Here is a 20,238-nt window from a genome sequence, read left to right as displayed (position 1 = left end):
GCTTTCATTATCAGATTAGGTTAATAACGGCAGTTGTAGAAACATTGTAAATCAACACATGTAACTGGGCTTCTCATTAAGGAATTCATTGATTCCTGGACTAGTTTCTTTAAATAATGCACTTCCTTTATATTGATGAAATCATTTTATTTCTTCGATTACAAGTTCTACAAGATAGCTTAATTATGTTCACTAATGATAGGGTAGACCTAAACTCGTCGTAGACGCTAATGTAACAATTTTACTTTCTCGCTAATTACTAGTACTTTACAAAACATACAGTAGATCTATTGTTATTTCTCTAAAAACACAATATTAATTTTTCAAAACCGAACTAACTAACTCACTGACTAACAAACATAATTGAATAACAACTCAATATTTCAGACTCATTGTAACTTACTATCAGACTCAAAAATAAATAATAATCATCTATTAGGTCGTCAAGAAATTAATGTCGCTTTTTTTAGATGAAAAAAACCTGAACAACTTATATAACAAAACAAAACATTAATTAAATGAAATAGTCTCCATTCTTATCGATGATACTTTTCCATCTTACAATCAGGTTGTTAATGCCCTGATTAAAGAAGTCACTTGGCTTTGAAGCAAAAATATGTCGATGCCCTTTTTAACACCTTCCACATTTGCATACGTTTTCCCATTATGATGGTGTTGTAGTGAAGGAAAAAGATGGTAATCTGATGGTGTCATATTTGGAGAATATGGTGGGTGGGGGAGAACCTCCCAACCCAACTCCATAATCTTGGTTTGCGTCAAACGTGCCACATGTGGACGTGCATTATCGTGGTGAAGAAAAATACATTTCCCATTGACGAGTGAAGGGCGTTTCTGATGAAGGGCTTGATTTAGACGTTCCTGTTGCTGACTATAGATCTCTGCATCGACAGTTCGCTGTGGATTGAAGAGTTTGAAATGAAATACTACTTTGATGTCCCACCAAATGCAAAGCACCACTTTCTGTGGATGGGGTCCAGGTTTTGGGGTCGGAAGTAGTTTTTGTCTAGGACTGAGCCATTGTTTTTGGCGTTTAATATACGCCTAGAGAATCCATTTTTCTGTCCAAAAATGTCTCACGCGCATTACGCGCCAGAAGGGACAAAGCAACGTTCACACGTTGGAATGATGATCATCCGAGAGTTCGTGAGGCACCCAAACACCTTCTTTAAACACAATGACATTGCCCAGGTACACTAGGGCTATCCTCCATTGTAGACCTTCCAGTACTCTTTCCATCAGCCTATCAAATGTTGCTGGAGCATTGCTAAGCCCGAATTGCATCAAACAGTATTGCCAGAGACCTTGGCCATAACTAAATGCAGTCTAAGGTTTATCTGCTTCAGCCATTTTCACTTGATGGAAACCCGACTTTAAGTCCAGAGTTGAAAACCACCTGGCTCCACTTCGAGCATCAAGAGTATCATCAATTCTTGGCAGCAGGTATGAGTCCTTTTCAGTTATACTGTTAAGAGCCCTGAAGTCCACACAGCAACGTTGGGTCCCATCCCTCTTCTGGACTAACATGACCGGAGCTGACCAGGGACTATCTCTTCCTTAATTAGGCCATCCATGACCTTCTCTATCTCTTGTCGCTTGCCGGAGCTATTCTCCTCAGAGAGATCTTTATTGGACAGTGATTTCCTATATTTATTCTGTGCTCCACAAGGTCTGTGCAGCCGAGGTGATAATCTTCTTTTGAAAAGACGTCTGCATAATTCGCCAAAAATTCCCTAACCTGAAGAGCCTGTGATGATGACAAATGCTTTTCGTATAGAGTTCAGTTAAATGTTGTGGTAGAGGATGATCTTTCTTTATGGTAGTATTTCTTGCCTTAACATTGACTAGCTCTACCTCCTGGCACACACCCAACAATGCCCCTTCCTTAAGTTTCTGCTGACATTTAGAGAAATTAGCCACTGTTATGGGTACTACTTGATGATCTACCACAAGTGGCCTTCCAGTCTTCATGTCTGCTGGTCTGAATGGGTCTTCCACTGCTTCCTCAAGCATCGGGCTTCCTTGGGGGGTGTTCTTTTATTCTACCCCAAATTATCTTCTCTAACATAAGGGGTATTGTAGTTGACTTAAATTCTGTGACATGCAAATCAACAGATGCAGCAACACTTACTGGAATTTGGGCTTTGTTGTTCCCAAACATCATTTTATCGAAGTTAACTACACACTTCCTCGATAGTAAGTAGTGCAACCCTAATATGCAATGGTCTTCAATGTCAGCTAAGTATACTTTGTGTCTGTCCTTTATGCCCATGAGCTCAATAGTTACCCACACTGGTCCCCACAACCTTGCATAATGTCCTGTCACACCACATAGCTTCTGTATGGCTTCTTTTACTCCTTTGTGATCTAGCATCTTGATACTCACAAGGGCTTGCTGAGATGCAGAATCTATGACAAAGTTGCACTTTGGTCATTCAGCTTTCCTGTGACGTAGACTGTGTGTGCTTTCCATTCTGCACTTAGCTGTTGGGACTTTCACAACCACTACTGATTTCCCGAAGCTGACTTATTGATAGTATTCTTCTTACACTGGTTCCTCGTATATCCTTGCTCTCCACAGTTCCAACAACATTTCTGGGTAGCAGCCTTTCTTGCCATGGCATCTTCCCTGTGTTGAAGTTGTCGGCATTGAGTTCTCTGGTGCCCAGGTTTGTTACAGTACCAGCAAAGTCCCTCAAACTTCTCTGATAGCTGTCCTTTTCTGGCCTAGAATCCTGATGACTCTACCAACCTTGGTACTTCTGCACTGGACTTAATGTAGGATTCGAATTCAAGAGCTCTGGCCATTGCATCCTGCATAGTAGAGGGGTGTGCTTGATTTACTTATATCTTCAGTTGTGGTCTGTCCAAGGCGTCTACAAACAGTACAAATATGCAGAGATTATTAACACGGTTTATTGTAATATGGCATAATTTGCTTATTTACATTTGGCTAATGTTTTACCTAACTTATTGTACGTATTGATGTTATTCTTTTAAAAAATCCGCAAGTTCTTTAAAGAATTCTTGGCATTTAAAGAACTGAAACGTGTTTTGTATATCAGAGGTACGCTCATAACAGTAATATTCGAATTACAAAACTACTTAATGCAAAAACTAACTGAGTTCATCGTTTTGAATAACGTGTAACAACACCAAATTATAAAATGACAGACTATTATTTTTGTAGGTCATATGTCACATTGACAGGATTTTGTTTTGTCGTTTTCTCCTTTGAGATTTCATAAGAATTTTCCTTTTCAACTTAACATTCATACGTACTGCAATTTAACGTATACAGTGTATAGAATAAAACCTATAGACATTTTTCTGGCGTTGTTTACGTCGTCAAGCATTGGTGGAACAAGTGTATCAATAACAAATCTGAAAGCCTCACTCTTTTCTATGTGAACAAGCACCTAATTCCTTTTTTGGACGCTAGGTGTCAGGGTACTAGTATCTGATAAGCGAATCACGGGCGTTGGCGGTACACTGCAAGTAGCGACAGAAATCATCATAATTTACCTATATAACGGTGCACCATTGAAACATATAAGGCCAGGTAAGATTGACTGGATCTTTAGTGCAGTTATACTGGTTATAGTCGGTTGTAATCTTATATGTAACTGAAATTATGTAGAAATTACTTGCAAAGTAATCTAAAAACACATTAGTTTAAGAAAAAAAGCTTTTTTAATATACAGTTGTTTTTTATGCTAACAAAAACCTTTCTCATACTCACAGACAAAGTGAAGCTAAACTATTTTAATAATAGCATTAACAGATATCAGAACCAGTTGTTAGACAAATGGTTGTCGCGTGTGTCAACAAAGGAAAGCAAATATGAGCTCAATTAATTTGCTATCTTTAACTGTTGAAGTTGGATGACCCTGAAGTGGGAAGATAGGATCAGAATAAGTAATTAAATTTCGATACCCTGATCTCGTGAAAATAATTATAGCATTTCACAATAAATATAGAAACAGTAAAGAATGGATAAAAGGGTCTAAATTATCACTTGATCCTCCAAGGTCGCACACAACACAACGGAAAACCGACCAAGACAAGATATAATAATTGACCCTACTCTGATGTGCTCTTAAAAATAAAATAAAGGAAGGCCAGTGAAAGTTATGAATCCTGTAATACAGAGTTTTAAATCGGAAAGTCAATGAGTAAAATACACCAATTTTAATAATTCTGGGCGTATACAACACAGACGTTCTGTTTAACTGACGTTGCTTCGTCATGTCCAAGTAATAAGTATTCTTTCGTTTCAAGGACGTTTTTTCAGGTTTGTTATATAATTGATTATAAGGAATTCCTTGAAGTTTTGGGTTACAAAAGATGTTTGGCGCTAGTACTAGGCAATATTACTAAATGCATCGTTGTACACTGTTTAGGGTATTTTTTAGTTTTATTTGACTACCTAGTAAATAAAAGCAGCTGTGTAACCGTTGACACCCAATCATCTTGATCAGTTAATGTAGTCTGTGTTTTATATGGATCCTTATAATCTACTACATGCATATGTTTATAGCTGTATGCAGGCCATGGATGCAATTTAATTTTTATATTGTGGGCATGACAGTACTATAGTAATTATTAACTTTTTGCAACTGTATTGATGTCACGTATCATTTATTTATATATAGGGTTCCTGTCCTTTCAGACACAACACTGCTGATAGTATTGCAGTTTTTTGTTTTTTTTACCACTGCATGATCAATTTTGGCCATGTTACATAAACGTATAAAATGTTATACAAACATCTAGACTGTCTCCCACAAAAGAAATCTTTAAGTTGTGATTTAAAAGATAGCACCAAGCTCAGTTTCGAGCATTGGATAAGTAATCACGGTGATGGTTGACGGTAAGGGTTGAATTATAATCAACACTGCATGATTGAGAATCTTATAGATACTGCAGATAGTGTAGCTATCCTTGAAGCTGAATATAAGGAATTGCAAGCAGGAGATAATGAAGATGATGGTGATTCTATGTAAAAATCAGGCAGAAATTTTGTAGCTATATATTTTATTTAGAAAATATGTAGTTTCAGATAAAGTATGCAACAGCGACGGCCCACCAGAGTTTAGGGTCATAGAAGTGTCACGACCCAAACACTATCAGAAATGTAGAGGGGAAAGGTATATTAATATAATCAATTCATAATTGTTAGTTAACATGTTCTAGACCTTGTAGAGAGTGTAGAATGTCACACTAAAAGGAAGTCTCGCCAACTGCAGCAAAACCGTGACCGGCCTCACTATGGCCAGCAAAGAGGAGGAAGGGGAAATGTAACTATAGGAAATATTAAAAATACGTATTTGTGTACGTATCCTATTATATTATTATACATTGTCCTATATTTGCATTGAGTGCATCTATACAACTTGAAAAATTCATATGGCTTCCTATATATATATCTGTGTGTGTGTATGTGGATATAAATACAAGCCAATATGTATTGCATGTACATGCACGTATAAAACTTGTGCGGTTCCAAAATCCAGTCCATGTACCATTCCATTATAGTTCAGTAGTGCCTCCAATCCAGTGTTTAAAGACTCCTCATATAGCTACAGAGTATAAATATAATAGCTATCTATATTTTACAAGTATACACATAACATGTGGTATGTTGTTCAACATGCATCGTAGTGGTTATACATGCAGTACCACTATCAATGATATAAGGAGCAATAGTCATCCAAGCTGCCTGAAGCCAGTCCAAAGGTTGTCATTGTTTTCCAAGAGAGCATCATACACAACTACATATTTCAGTAAACTAACCTGTTTCAAATAGTACAGTACTGCTATTATATCGATTTATGGACATAAAAAAACTAAAGAAACAAAAGGTCATTAAAAATTGTTCATTTAAAAAGGGGGAATAGAGATTTTCAAAACAAATACAGAAACAAGATAGGTAGCTTAAAGTGAAAATGCAATCACAAAAAAAAATGTAAACAAACAAGCTTAAGGTTTGAGTCATAGTATCAACATGATTTCTTCAAGGTACAAATTCCTATCTTGATTCCATGTCTAAAAGCTGTAATATTTAGGAGAGTCAACATTTTCTTATTTTAACTATCCATGGTTAACCTTTGAAACACCATTATATTATTTTAATTTTTGTAGTATGCTACCTAAGACTTGTTATTCATTTTTATCATTTAACAGAAATTATTAAGATATCTCCATTACAAAAATGTTTAGTAAATTTTTGTTTAATTTGCTTGCATATATTTTTTTTCCTGATTATTTTGTGTTATGTATAAAAACAAGCAATATAACACCAGGCCACTGAATTTATCATTAGAGGTTGGTGATTGTTAGAATTTGATAATTGATTAATTTGGTTCATTAATCAGTTACATTCTACTCAATTATTTTAATATGATACTTGTATAAATGAAGTAACCTAAAGCAGTAATAATTAGAAACAGACATTTCGATTAGTTGATTATTTTTTAAGAGTTGTGACACAATTAAATTAAGGTAAAATCTTGAATTAATCAAAAATAAGAAATCATAATTTCAATTACTTAGATAGTTGCAATATGCAAAATCTAATAATCTAATTTTAATTAGTTGTTTATTTTTATGAGTTGACACTATTAAATTAAGGTGAAGAACCTTGAAATAACCATAAATAATGAGAAATCATAATTTCAATATTTCAATTACTTAGATAGTTGCAATAAACAAAAACTAATAATCTGAAACACTCATTGATAATAGTTATTTGATTGTGTTAAGTTGCCCTGATCTTCTCATTTTTATAATCACTCCTGATATCAAACAAAGAAAACCAACACACTAGATTTAACCTTTAACATTTGTGTACACATCCAATAAAAACTCTAGAAATATTGATACTATCAGCAGATTCTTTGTCATAAGGCAAAGTATCCTGCCATTAAACCAATGTAGGTTTCTAGATTTTAAACTTATTATCTGTAGTATTAAAGATTCAGTTTGGATATGTAATCAGTTCTAAAAATTCTTTGCATAGACTATCCAAATCCCCAACAGTTTTATAAATACAAGATATACAAATCTAATCACCTCTAGTTTTATTAACAAATATATAAACATTCAAAAACATTTTTTGATTTGGGACATTTTGTGTGTAAATACACTAAAATCTTTATTATCCAGAATCTGCTGGACCTGGACAATGCCGGATAGGCAAACATTCCTGTTATGGAAGCATTTCCCTTAAAGATATTTTATAGGACAAATTTTGACACCTGTTAATGTTTTAAAGTACTGTATTTCTATATCATCTGTAACAATAACAGTTTTAAACAATAATAAATGTAAAAAATACCTTAAACTCTATTTTAAGTTTTAATCACAGTACAGCCAGCTAACAACTGAAGTTCGCTGACAAAGCCATAGCAGTGCCACTAAGCTACAGTGAGTATTTGTATTTGGAGATGTTGAAATTTCTGGTTACAAGGGCTTTGAGGATGAGAAGCTGGTGGATAACAAAGTTTTTAATCTATTGTGAAAAACTTGTTTACATTGTGCATGCCAATATTTTAATAAATACATACAAATGTATGTTCTAAAAGTACCTAAAATGTACACAAAGTAACTGTGGTATAAACTTTTTCTTCTTAGTTAAACTGAATAACTTAATTATATCTAGTGTATTTGTTAATGAAAAAGTTAACACTAACGTCCACATTTTCAGCTTTCTTTTATTAGTACTTATCTCTTATGCAACCTTAAATGGTTAACTTTTTAAATTTTGCATGTGAAAATGTTTCATTAGAATGTGATATCTTAACTTTAATATTTCGACATCAACTTCAAAGATTAATTACTATTGGATAGTCATAGTTGTACTGAATCTTTGTGAGAACTTATAACTGATAATGCCACTGTCTTTCACGAGTCACTGTAACATAACATACAAACAAGAAGTTTGGTCCTTCAATGTCTTATTTGCACACGAACCATTCAGAAAAGTAAATATATAAATCCACTTTTTATTTTTCAGAAGATCATCAATCCCCATGTGAAACTGTTGTAGGGTGCCATCATGCACTACTGCCGATAGCAACCCATTGCATAAGCTAATCATCCTGTTAGAAAAATAAAATTTAACTGGATTCTAGCCTTTTTTTTTTTTTTAGTTCTTAAACATGTTTTCTCAAATAATAATAATATCACTTCTTACTTTTCTTTTTATAAGAAAAAAATAAGTTGAAGAAATTTTGATCTATTCATGTAAGATAATCCTATCACTAAGGTAACTAAGTAACTAGAGGGGCACTTAGTAGAGCTTGTACCTCTTCCACTCAGTGTTGATCATGTTCGGCTCTAAAAAAATATGAAAATGTGTCTTTACGTCCATCGTTATCAAGGGACACAGACCATGAGGAATAATATTCTACACATGTCCACCAAGTTTCATCAAAATTTGATCATCTTTGACTGAGTTTTAGAGCCAAAATTGTGTGAAAAATCAGTTCCCATGTTAAAAGATAGGTTTTTTTCAGATTCTAGTGGTTTTGCTGTGACCTTGATCCTCCAAAAAGTAATCTCTTCTAAGTTGGGTCATAGTCCAAATGGATACCAACTTTTGTTCAAATCCATTCAGCTGTTTTTGAGAAAGCTTGTTGACACACACACAAGTGAAAACGTAACCTCCATCAACTTCTGATGGTGGAAGTAACAATGGTTCAGTTTGACTGAATTCCACTGATAACAGTCTTTTGATTTCTCCTATCTGTTCACCCAGCAATCGAAGTAACTAGTCTTTCCCCAACTCCTTCCAATAAAATTTTTCGGAAAGAGTTCCATATGGCACTCCTACCCACAAATTGTAGAATTGCCTGAATAAAAAAGATTCTGAAAAGGGTTTATTTTAAGGGACGTATTAGAAAAATTGGAGCATGGCTTTGACAAGCATTTGTGTGAATACATGTGGGGAACATTATATTCTGATAAAAGTAGCCTTTTTGATGCCTTTATACAAGACATTTGTAAAGTTTATCCCCAAGAAGATTGTACATCTAATTAATGAAGTAAGTGGTATAATAATGTATTAAAATTATCAGATCATACTATTAATGATTTATTAATACATAAATATTACTTTGATGAATTTTTTTTTAAATTGAGTGGGGGTGCCATATGGAACTCTTACCAAATTTTCTTTGCTGATCTTTCATGTGGCACCTCAGAAAAAGTTTTATAAAAATCTGAGTGTATCCTTCCATCATACATGTAATAAGTAACATCCTCAAAAAAAAACTTACTGAAGCAAGATTTGCCTTTAGTGAATCTATCTTGACTTTTTTTTTTTTCATCATATTTCTCTAAATGATTCTCAAAAGCTTCTTTTATTAAACTAGAATATTTCTCACTACAGATGTAAGACTGATCAGCTTATCATCTCCAGGGCAATTCTTATAACTCCCTTTAAAAAAAGAGTAGCATAGGCTATTCTCCAATTCCCTGATGTTTGACCTCCTTTAAAACCCTGAGGAAACATTATCTATTCCTGAAGCATTATTTACTTGACACCATATTTTTTAAATAAATTTTTTGTAGTTCTGTAAATCTTCCATTCTTATTGTCAGTTTAAAACTCTTAAATGTATGGCATTCTGATTTTTTTCAAGCCAGTTAGTTTTCATCTTCCCTGTAATTTTTTCCTCTATTTAGGAATATCTTTATCTTGAACTAAATGAAATTTATTCTTAAAATTTCCCAAATTTGTCCCACATCAATTTTTAACCCTTTATAAACCTTCTCTAATAATAAATGCAATAGTTTTATTGTCTTGAAATTTTTCCATGTTCTACACTAATTGTTGTATGCTGAATCTGAAAATGATATCCATTTTTCTCCATGACATATAGATTTTTCACAAAACATACGTACTTTTACATAAGTGAATCACATTTTGTTATGCTTAAAATGTTGACAACCACTGGCTATAGATTTCTCTAGACCAATCATGATGTGAGAGTCTTGTCAATCGTTCTAAAACCCACGAGAAACACACCACTAATATATAAACGGTTAACAGGCTGCAATACATGTTATTTCTGGATAGTATTTGTTTGTGTGTGCACTTTGACCTTATTTTTTTCTTTTCAATACTATTTATTTGTTGCTACAAAAGGTTGTATAAATGACCCAAAGATATTCTATTTGTGGTAAATTTGTTGTAAAGAAACAAAGGCAAATCATTACAGAATCTGTCAAAAAAAGTATGTTATGTATATTTTGGAATAAAACTTAGGGACCAAGTCAAATCATGGGCTCTGCACAAAGCTTACACCGTTTTTGAATTGAAGAGTTGAGACAATGGACTAAAGATGCAAGGCTACAAAGATATAACATGCAAGGCTACAACACTCAAAGTAAAAAAGAAATTACTTATCTGAACCTTCAAGTTGCTATCTGATGTACCTATACCTACTCCACTGAAGACTCTTGATACAGTTTCATCTGAATCTGATGTCAATAGAAATTATGATAGGGATTACTTTCAACCCAAAACGTTTGGTGAACAACAACTTTTCACACAGTTTCATCAAGACATCAGGGAAATTGGGAGGATGTATTGGCGAAGGTAGAGCATCAGCATGATGAATGATTACTGCTGGTCATTGAAATGAGATGCTCCAGGTGCAATACATAAAAGAAAGAGCACAACACATAGTTTGACACTAAAACACGTAGATTTCACACCAAAAATTGGGATGAATGAGGATGCATATTCATTTGACATCACTATTCTTCCCTTTTTTTCAGTTTGTTTGTATTTTTGTTAACAAACATAATAATAAAAAATGTTCATTGTAGTAAATGAAATAATAATTTGATCTAAGTAAGAGTTCTTCCCGATTTGTAAAACATCCTTACGTGATGGAAAAAAAATTGAATATTATTTTTGAAATTTGCATAGCTGAATTATGGAAAATCCTTTATTAAAACCAAAACAACTTTTATGAAGTTTAAATTTGCAGGCCTGTGTTGTTTGTTAACAATAATTGTAAAGTGGCATCCTCTCCAGTTGACTTTCTGACCATTTGGTAAAAACTATCTTGAAACACTTATCTCCCTCACTGCTTGACTTCATACAATCCTAATCAATGTCCAAAATTAGATTCTCCCTTGATTATTTGATCAGTTTCCATATTAGTGCTTCTGAGTTCATTGTAAAGTTTCTCATTATCATGTTTCTGATGCATGGTTGTAATAATTGTTAATTTTTTTCTGGTCCAGGTGGCTGTAATAGTTCTTAATTGTTTCTGATTAGGTGGCTATAATAATTGTTAATTATTTCTGATCAGATGGCTATAATAATTGTTAATTATTTCTGATTAGGTGGCTATAATAATTGTTAATTATTTCTGATCAGATGGCTATAATAATTGTTAATTATTTCTGATCAGATGGCTATAATAATTGTTAATTTTAAGCTTTCTGCCCATGATACTTGCATAGTTTCAACTTTTTGGCTAACAGTTGCAACAGGTAGTCTCTCCACCCCCATCTTTTAAATAGTATTACTATTAAGTAACTTGTAATTCATAATTTCAAACTAATATCTATTATCCGTGTCTTTCAAATCTAGTCTGGTGTGTCTACTTGCCATTTAAGTATTATATCATAGTCTTCAATTGAACCTGTACTCTGAACTCATTAATTTTTATTCCTAAATCTCCTATCATTAGAATAACAGTAACTAAGCTGTATTTAACTTTAAATGTTAAACTTTAAAACTGTTATTTAACTCTAAATCTTTTTCCAATCTCCCCCTTGTTTTATTAGTATGTTTATTCCCAATTTCATTCACCACCACATAAGATTAAACTGTTAATGAAATTCTTGAGCTTCCCTAATCATCCTAATTCCTAGCCTGCTAAGTGGAGCTCTAGCAGACAATTCACCCTTTCTTGAAAACTGTCCCACTGGTCGACCCAGTCCATCTGTTGCTGTAAGTATATTCTTGATAATCTTTTATTTATACCATGAACCCTGCTAAGTAATTCATTCCATCACATCTACTTTTCTCTCTAAACCTTTTTAAGCAGTTCTTCTGATTTATAGCTTCCACCATTATTTTCTCCTATTTACATTACAAAACAAGCATGCCCCTTGTTATCAGCAGCTAGCTGTCCATGTTACTCTATAAGGTCTCTTACATGAGTATCAAGTAAGCAAATTCTGGTTGTATACTTTCTGTGTTCCCCACTACAAATAGCTTTCACTGTTCTCAAGCAATTTATCAACATTTGGAAACATCCTTTTATCAATGAAATATTGTATCCTATAGCTTTGGGAAATTGGTGTTGATCAGTCTAGAACCATAAGTGGTCACTAGAAACTGAACTGATAAATGAACATTAGAAGCACAAGATGTTCATATTTGAAATTTATAGTCAAGAGTTCTATCAGGAAATTTTGAAAAATACCTCATAGTCTCAGAATAGTTCTGGAAATATATGATGTCTTCATCAAAATATTTTTATCAAGAAAATTTAAGATATCAATAAATAGAACATTTCTGCTTTGGTTAAATATTTTAAGGCCTCTCTCTCTCTCTTGATCATCAATGTGTAGCTACTTTTTAAAATATAAATATGTAGATAATCATTTACTTCATGACCTAAACTGCATGTGTTGCACTAATGATTTTGTGACTAACACGTCAAGAGCTGACTGAGTATCTAATAATGAAATATTTGAGTACAAAAATATTTTTCCAATTAAGTCAAATACTTTTCTGGACAGTGGATACCTCCAATGAATAATATTGTGAAAACAACTTTGTTTTGAGATAGTTATAGCCTGAAACATAAGCTTTAGAATGTTGTAAGTGTATTTCACAAATCAAAAGACTTAGTATGTGTCTGAAGTTTTGAATCTTTAGGTAGTCAGTAGATGGAAAAATTGGGAATTTAACTGATTGGGTGAGGGAAACCAACATTATTTTTCTTACTGATACTGGCTTTGTGTGGAGGTTTTGAACTTGTATAGTTAATTGCTTTGAGCCTGAACAAGATTGATGGTTCCTATTGCTTTATGTTAATGTTTCATCAGTTTTTGGTTTTAGCCATTTTAGTTAACTAGAAACCACTACATTAATTCTTAGTACATCTTATACAATGTGCTGTTTCCACTCTTGCTGTTAGCATATGTGACTACTTAATTAACTCTTGTTAACAATACCTTCAATAAATGGCAATATGTGGTATAGATTTTAATTTACTCAAGTGGTGTAAAACTATTTTTTAATGTGTGTGTGTGTGTGTATATTTGTGCAATTCAGATCTCATTTTAGTTGAATGTTGGTGACAGTGGTTATGTGTTTGCATACTTTTATATTGTATAGTGTATTTTACAAAAAAAAAATTGACTCATTAGTTGTAGTATTTTTAAAATAAATTAAAAAACTATTACTGTAATATTCCCATTTAATATTTAGTAGGCTGTAAGACTGATATGATTTTGAAACTTGTAAAATAGATAATTTTAATCCAAGGAAAGTCCTTGAAAAATTATGAAACTTTGTTGATCAAGTCTTGTGCAAATCCTAAATATCATATACTTTTATGCTATATGTAAGTTATTTGTGTATTTGAAAAATTGTTAAAGAAAAGCTAAGTTACAAAAACAAAAAGAAGATAGATGGTAATTATAAAAAATATATATATAAACTGTAGTGTAATATGTAGAATAAATACCACAGAGTATTTTGAGGTAATAATAGTTCATAATTCCTGTATGGCTATAACCTCTCATTAATGGTGGTGTTTTTTTGACTGTTGTGTCTCGTAAAGTCTAGAGTGGTATTACCATCAGAGTTGATGGTTTTTTGATTGATTTTCTGTGACTTGCATGCTTATGTAGTCATGGTTACACGGTACATATACAAATAGTTTACTGTGAAATGGTACAGGGATACTCTCTGTATTAAGATCAAATTTGGAATGATACTACTTTTGTACTGTGTGCATGTTTGTGAATGACATGAAAAAGCTGTAAATACTTTTTTGTTTTGAAGCTTAGGAAAATGAAAAGAAATTCTATACCAAGACATTTCACTTCTCCAGTCAAACTTCCTCAGGATCCTTGATCAAATATAAGTTTTGGTTTTGCTATCCAAAGAAAGCTATTCTAACCTGAAGTAACCAGAGTACATGTGTGAAAACTATTACCTTTAAATCATAAATTTCTATAGTTTTAGTTTATTTACAGCAAAATTATATATTTATACATTTGAGTTGGCTGTGGTTGTTAGATTACCATTAGTCTAAGGACATTGAAAGTATGCATTACATTGGATTGTCATCTATGTGGTAAAGCTAGGCAGTTAGTGGTATTTGCTACTTGAATGATTGATGGTCCCATTAATGAATAGATTAATTAATTAAGCAATTAATACAGTGCTTCTCAAACCATTTTTAGCCAATATTTCCCAAACTAATTACAAGCAAAAAGGTTGGTGTAAGGTACTACTAGATATTTACCTTCGTTCTAGGTAGTAGTTCAAAATTAACCCATTATTAGCTGTGTGCTTCACAACAAACAAACATGATAGCAATAGTTTGATTACTTGAATAGTTGGGTTAATGGACTATAGTAATAATCAGAAACCCTATTTTGATTAGTTGATTACTTTCATAACAGTCGATATAATCAGAGTTTTGATTGATTAATTGATTAAACTGACCAGCTCTAAATTGTTTTTATTTTCATGAGCAGATTTGGAGGAGGGGGGCAGACCCCACCCTTTCATTAAAATTCCAATATTTGTCTTTAGTTTTTGTCTGAGGGTTCAAATTGTGCATAAATGTTTCACTTCCAATTATCGTAGAAATGATGGAAAAATACTTGTTGATTTTTTTAATACATCTGTGAGGCAATCTTGATATTGGCATTTAGACCCTCCCCCCTTCTTAAATTCCAGGATCTGCCCCTATTTTATTATCCCTATTTTTCACTATTCTTGCTACATCTTTTTGCTTAGTTTGTATTTTTGTAACAATTTTTACAGAATTCATTTTGGAGGAAGAGAATTTACTGATACATTTGCAAACAAACTGAACTATATATCTTAAGAATATTAACTGAAATTATTTTTAATTGTATAATAGCAAAAAAACTAGTAGAATTATGCCATAATGATAATGTTATAGTCTAGTATTCTATTCTATCATCCTTTTTCTACATTCTAAAATTCAATTCTCTCATAAATTTTAACATTTTTACTTTTGGCTGTATTTTACAATAATTTTACTTTTCTTCTGCTGTTCATGTTTTAGTTTCTATGTATTTTACATCAGTAATTTTTCTTTGGCAACTATGTACAGTATGTATGTTTTTTTGTCTTCTCTAACATTTTGAATTTGTTAATGGTTCCACAGAGAATCTTAATTCTTGTTTGTTCTTTCACCTGTACATCCTATTCATAGTCAAGGGACCCTTTTTTATTATGTTTAAGATGTAGCCGAATTTTGTTTAATGTCTCTATTATTTTAAGCCTTGAATTTGATATTTGGCAATTGGCCAGTATCATTCATTTTTTAACCATTTGTTGATTGGTGTTTCCTGTGACCAGTAGTATCTGCTGACCCCCCTCCAAAAAAAAAAAAAGCTTGAACTTAGAAAATGTGAAATATTTAATAATTTAGAAATATCCCCAGTAATCCTCCCCTCTCTCAAAACTTTGTTTTTTTACTTGAGAATAAGAATACTCCAACCAAAATGGCATGGACACATCCAGTGTTCACTGGTAACAACATGTGAGAAATCTTAATTCAAATCTTTATTGTATAAATTGAAACTTTTTTTTCTTTGTAAGCGATCAATAAAAATGTAAGTATAAGTGAATACATTTGGGCAATTATTGGAATTTGCTAATTGGTTTATAATTGGGATCAATTACCAATTATTCTCACAAGTTGACTTAAAAAAACAACTACTTCTAACCCTGAAACTTAAGTTTCAATACCTGTAGTAGGCAAAATGTAGATAGTCTTTTATGTAGCTGTGTGCTTAACAACAAAAATAATGGCAATATTTCAATTATTTTGATAGTTCGAATAATTAAAAGTAGTAACAATAGAAACCCTAATTTCTAGTTGTTTATTTTCATAAATTATGAACAATCCTGAATCAATCGAGAATAATAATGAAAAATCATAAAAATATTTGTTACTCAATTGTTAAAATAATTGAAAACCATAATCAAATAATCAAAATTAGGGTTTACTGTTATTGTTTTAATGACATTTATTGATTACTGGATATCTAGAATAACTGAAAACACTAGATTATTTTTGTGATTCTCAGAACTTGTGAAAGCTAAGAAGAACTTATATTAACCACATTACAACTGCCATTTCCAGTGTCTTAGTGGAATCTAGTCAGAATACAGATCCCTAGGATTATCATCTATTGCATTGTTCTACAAGTTTATGTGTCTAGAATTCCTCTTTTGACTAGCTGTTTACTTGTGTGCATTATCTTTGTTTGAGATGATATGTTTATTCTGATAGGATTTTCCTGGTTATTTGTTGGTCCTATCAGGAAAGAAACTTTGAACATATTATAGATGTAATCTTTGGTTTCTCTCCCCTGCCTACCATCTCACCACCACTGCTTTCTCTTCATAGTCTTTCCTAGTAGCACCCAATGATTTTCCCATCTGGACCACTTCAGACAATCACCATAAAACAAAGGGCTGGGCATGAGCTTGTTGGGAACACGCCATTCCCCAAATACAGCTTTACTTACTTTTGCAATATCTGATAATATTCTGAGCTACACATCAGATTTTTGAGAGCCTGAGGTGACCTGCAGGCCTTCTATTTTGGGACCACTATCTTTTATACCCCTTCGTTACTTAGTGAAGAGGTTCTAACTATGTGAATTAATTGAGGATTATATCAGTGTTTGAAATCTGAATTATTAACTGTCTAATATAAATTGGATTCATTTAAGTGCTTAGCTTTAGGTAAGCACATGTACATCCCACTCTTCCTCCCCTCTTATGAATATATATATATATATATAACAGATGGCTCCTATCTGACATATAGAGGACAGAAACTACTGCTTACCTAAATATAGGTGGAAGTTACTGATTGGTGTAGTTGTCCTTTGTGAAAAGTGTAAGTATTTGGTAATGAAATAAAAATAGAGAAACCTTAATGTGCATTTACATGGTGGTAAGTAATTAATATAATTCCATTTGAATCTTTAGATAATTACTTGTATTTACATTGTGCTTCAGTTTGCTCCCACATGTGTAGTATATTACTTTTTAAGGGATATTAGCTGTTTTAGGCTTCCCCTGTTATTTATATTTGTAATGTTATACTACATTTTAAACTGGTTCTTCAGTCTATACATACATTGTAGCATCTCACTTTATTACTTGATTTTAGATTAATGTTTTAGGCATCTCACTCATTTCCTGTGATGTTCTAATTTTTTCTCATGTCATCTGTTTTTTGGGTCTAGTATAATGATAATTTATTTTAGAATAATGGACTGAAAGATTTACTGTGTGGAGGGAAAAAAAGGTTTTGTTCAGCAGATACATGTGTATGCCCAATCATGCATGTAACAGTGTGTGCTAAAAATATTTCTAGACATTTGTTTGTGATACTACTGTAGGTCTGTATTTAAAAAAATATATTATTTGAACAAAGAACTAAATATATCTAGATTTATATAGTATATAGGAATAGCCACATTTGGCTTTGTCATGTGTACAAAAGGAATGTAAGTGTATTGCATTATTATGTACTAAATAGTATTTTCTTTAAACAGATAAGACAAAATCATGGGTTGCTCAACAAGTAAGAATACTGAAATAACTGATGAAGACCTAGAGTTCCTTAAAAAAAACACCCAGTATAATGAAAAGACAATCAAGGAAATGTACAATGGGTTTAAGGTAAAGCTTACTAGTTCTGGTAGATCAAACTGCCAGTATTATTTTTATATCTCGCAGGTTTTGCCTGTTATTTTAACTTTTTAATCATAAAAACATAATCTTACAAAGGTCAACTTTAAATTAAAATGACTTTGAATATGCAAATCAGGAAGTCGTGTGACAACCACAATTAATATAAGGGGATTTAGAATTTTAAGGAAGAGAATATCATTTGTATTTAATCACATTGGGAAATGAAGGAGTAGGGTCAACTTGGAACACCAGGATCATCCAGAAAGGGACTTGCAACAAGTCATACACCAGCCATGGTAAGCAAAATGTGGTATCTTGTTAAAGGTGGGAATTCATAAACAAAAAGGGTCAGTGGCAAAAACTGTTCACATGTCTCAGGCAACAGGAAACAATATGACCAAGAAGGATCTCCATCTGAAAATGAGGACAATTGGCCAAGGGCTCCTCAAGATAGGGTTTCCAGTTACACCTTTTCAACCATCACATACCTCAAGTAACTGAAGAATAAAATGGGTATTCATGCTATTCTATATGAATAAAAAAAATACTGGTCAAGTTGCTGGCTGTAACACCTATGGTTTTCTTTTGCAATTGGACTCTTCAGCTGAGTGCTAGGAAACCATCATTCTCATACACTACATGGATTATGGAAAGCATGTAGAGAGGAGTGGTTTTCTTTGGACTTGGGAGCTTAATGACTTAGCCTTTCTGCAGTAGAAACTGCAGTGCAGGCTATTGTCAGGATTCACTGGCAACATGGACTGTAATGACATGGCAAGGTTCCAAAATCATTTTAATAGAACTAACATAAGATCTGCAGACTACAGTATTTGTCAGGTTTGTGTGACTAATTACAAACTTCTGTTTATGTTCAAAAAGACTTATCTTTGGTTTAACCATTGAAATAAGAAAAGTTGCATTTACCCAGCTAGGCCTCATCATAAGCTCAACCTAAAGATGAACCCAATATATGAAACCATAAATATGAACAGATGGTAATTCTGGTTTTTGTTTTATATCTTAGTATGTGGAGGTGTTTAACAGCACAAGAATTTAGCAAAACTTGCTCGTACAAAAGACCATCTAATTCATCAGATGGAAAACAAACTTTTATAATAAATTTTTAAAATACGGTAATACCAAAAAACATCTTTATGGACATTTGGAATTTCCCTAAATTCCATCATTAGCATTAAAATCTCAAAGAAAAAGTTAGTTCATAATATTCGAACTACAAAAAACAACATTAACATTGAATGAGTTTTCTTATTGAATAGGAAGTTTAGAAAGAATAGATTTAAATGGCAAAAATACAATGGACATGTTTAATAAATAACATTGTTGAGAGAAACTATTATAGAGAAAGGCTTAAATATAATTATAAACAATGTATCTTTAAAATAATAATACAAATCAAATAAAAACACTGAGAATCTGGAATTGGTCACATTAATGACAACAGGGTGGAGTTGATGTTATTATTTAGTGTTGGGTAATCATTGAAAATGGAGAGGCTTTCTTTAATAAAGAGTTCGTAATCTGTTGTTCCGGAGTCAAGAATTTTAAAGTTTTCTAGAAGTAAGGGGTGGTTGTTATTCTCACTGTACAATCAGCTACAAGACTCAGGAGGATTAGTTAGCTTGTATCACCATATTATAGATGTTTTTTGGTATTACCGTGTTTTTAATATTTATTAGAAAAGACTAACACCAGTTCCTTGTATTGATAGTCACCTCAATGATGGTAGAACATGGCAGTAAAAGCATGTCAGACTTTAAGAATACATGCTACAGATATCATAAGAACAGCTTCTCTTTGAATTATGAAATTGTATTCATCAATGTAATTTTAGCAAAAATTGATTTTTTTTATTTTTATTTTTTTTACTGACAGTAAGGGGTTCTTGAGTTCCTGAGTTTTAAATACCCTGGCTCAGTACTGAGTAAATTATAAGCTCAGCTAAGAAAATTACAAATCAGTGTGACCAGCTTTCATAGTGTAAATCATCAAGTAAATGTCTTTAAAAAAAACTGTTGGAAGAGGGTTTCTGTATTATACAATATGAAATAATTTTGTAAAAAGTTACAGCTTTTACAGTAAGGAAGAACATTTTTAAAATAGGTATAATGTCTCAATCACTGGTACAATTATTCTCAAGTTACACAAGTTTTAACAGTAAAGAAGGTTTTTAGTACTTAGTTCAACAATGTGTGTTGAATTAAATACTAAAAACTTTTTTACTGTTAAAACTTGTGTAAC

At 32.5% G+C, this 20,238-nt stretch overlaps 2 protein-coding genes across 8 annotated transcripts in view; both read left to right on the top strand.

The window, feature by feature from the left end:
* Window positions 1–20,238, top strand: part of LOC106460787 (neurocalcin homolog) — a 53,720-nt gene that overhangs the window by 16,442 nt on the left and 17,040 nt on the right. The window lies entirely within an intron of this gene.
* The window catches only part of LOC106460786 (neuronal calcium sensor 2-like), a 59,299-nt gene that overhangs the window by 33,164 nt on the left and 5,897 nt on the right, over window positions 1–20,238 (top strand). For 4 of the 7 annotated variants that reach the window (XM_022387571.1, XM_022387570.1, XM_022387569.1 and 1 more), the window contains exon 3: window positions 17,841–17,967. In XM_022387571.1, the coding sequence (XP_022243279.1) occupies window positions 17,854–17,967 (114 nt within the window). In that variant the 5' untranslated portion in view covers window positions 17,841–17,853. Of the gene's footprint in view, window positions 1–3,474; window positions 3,581–4,100; window positions 4,313–11,829; window positions 11,995–17,840; window positions 17,968–20,238 lie in introns of those variants that run through there. The other 3 variants (XM_022387574.1, XM_013920526.2, XM_022387573.1) reach the window with 3 other exon arrangements.

This window comes from Limulus polyphemus, unplaced genomic scaffold, assembly GCF_000517525.1.
Source record: "Limulus polyphemus unplaced genomic scaffold, Limulus_polyphemus-2.1.2 Scaffold836, whole genome shotgun sequence".
NCBI lineage: Eukaryota > Metazoa > Arthropoda > Merostomata > Xiphosura > Limulidae > Limulus > Limulus polyphemus.
Note: the sequence above shows the minus strand (reverse complement) of the source record. Positions and strands in the feature narration are given on the sequence as shown.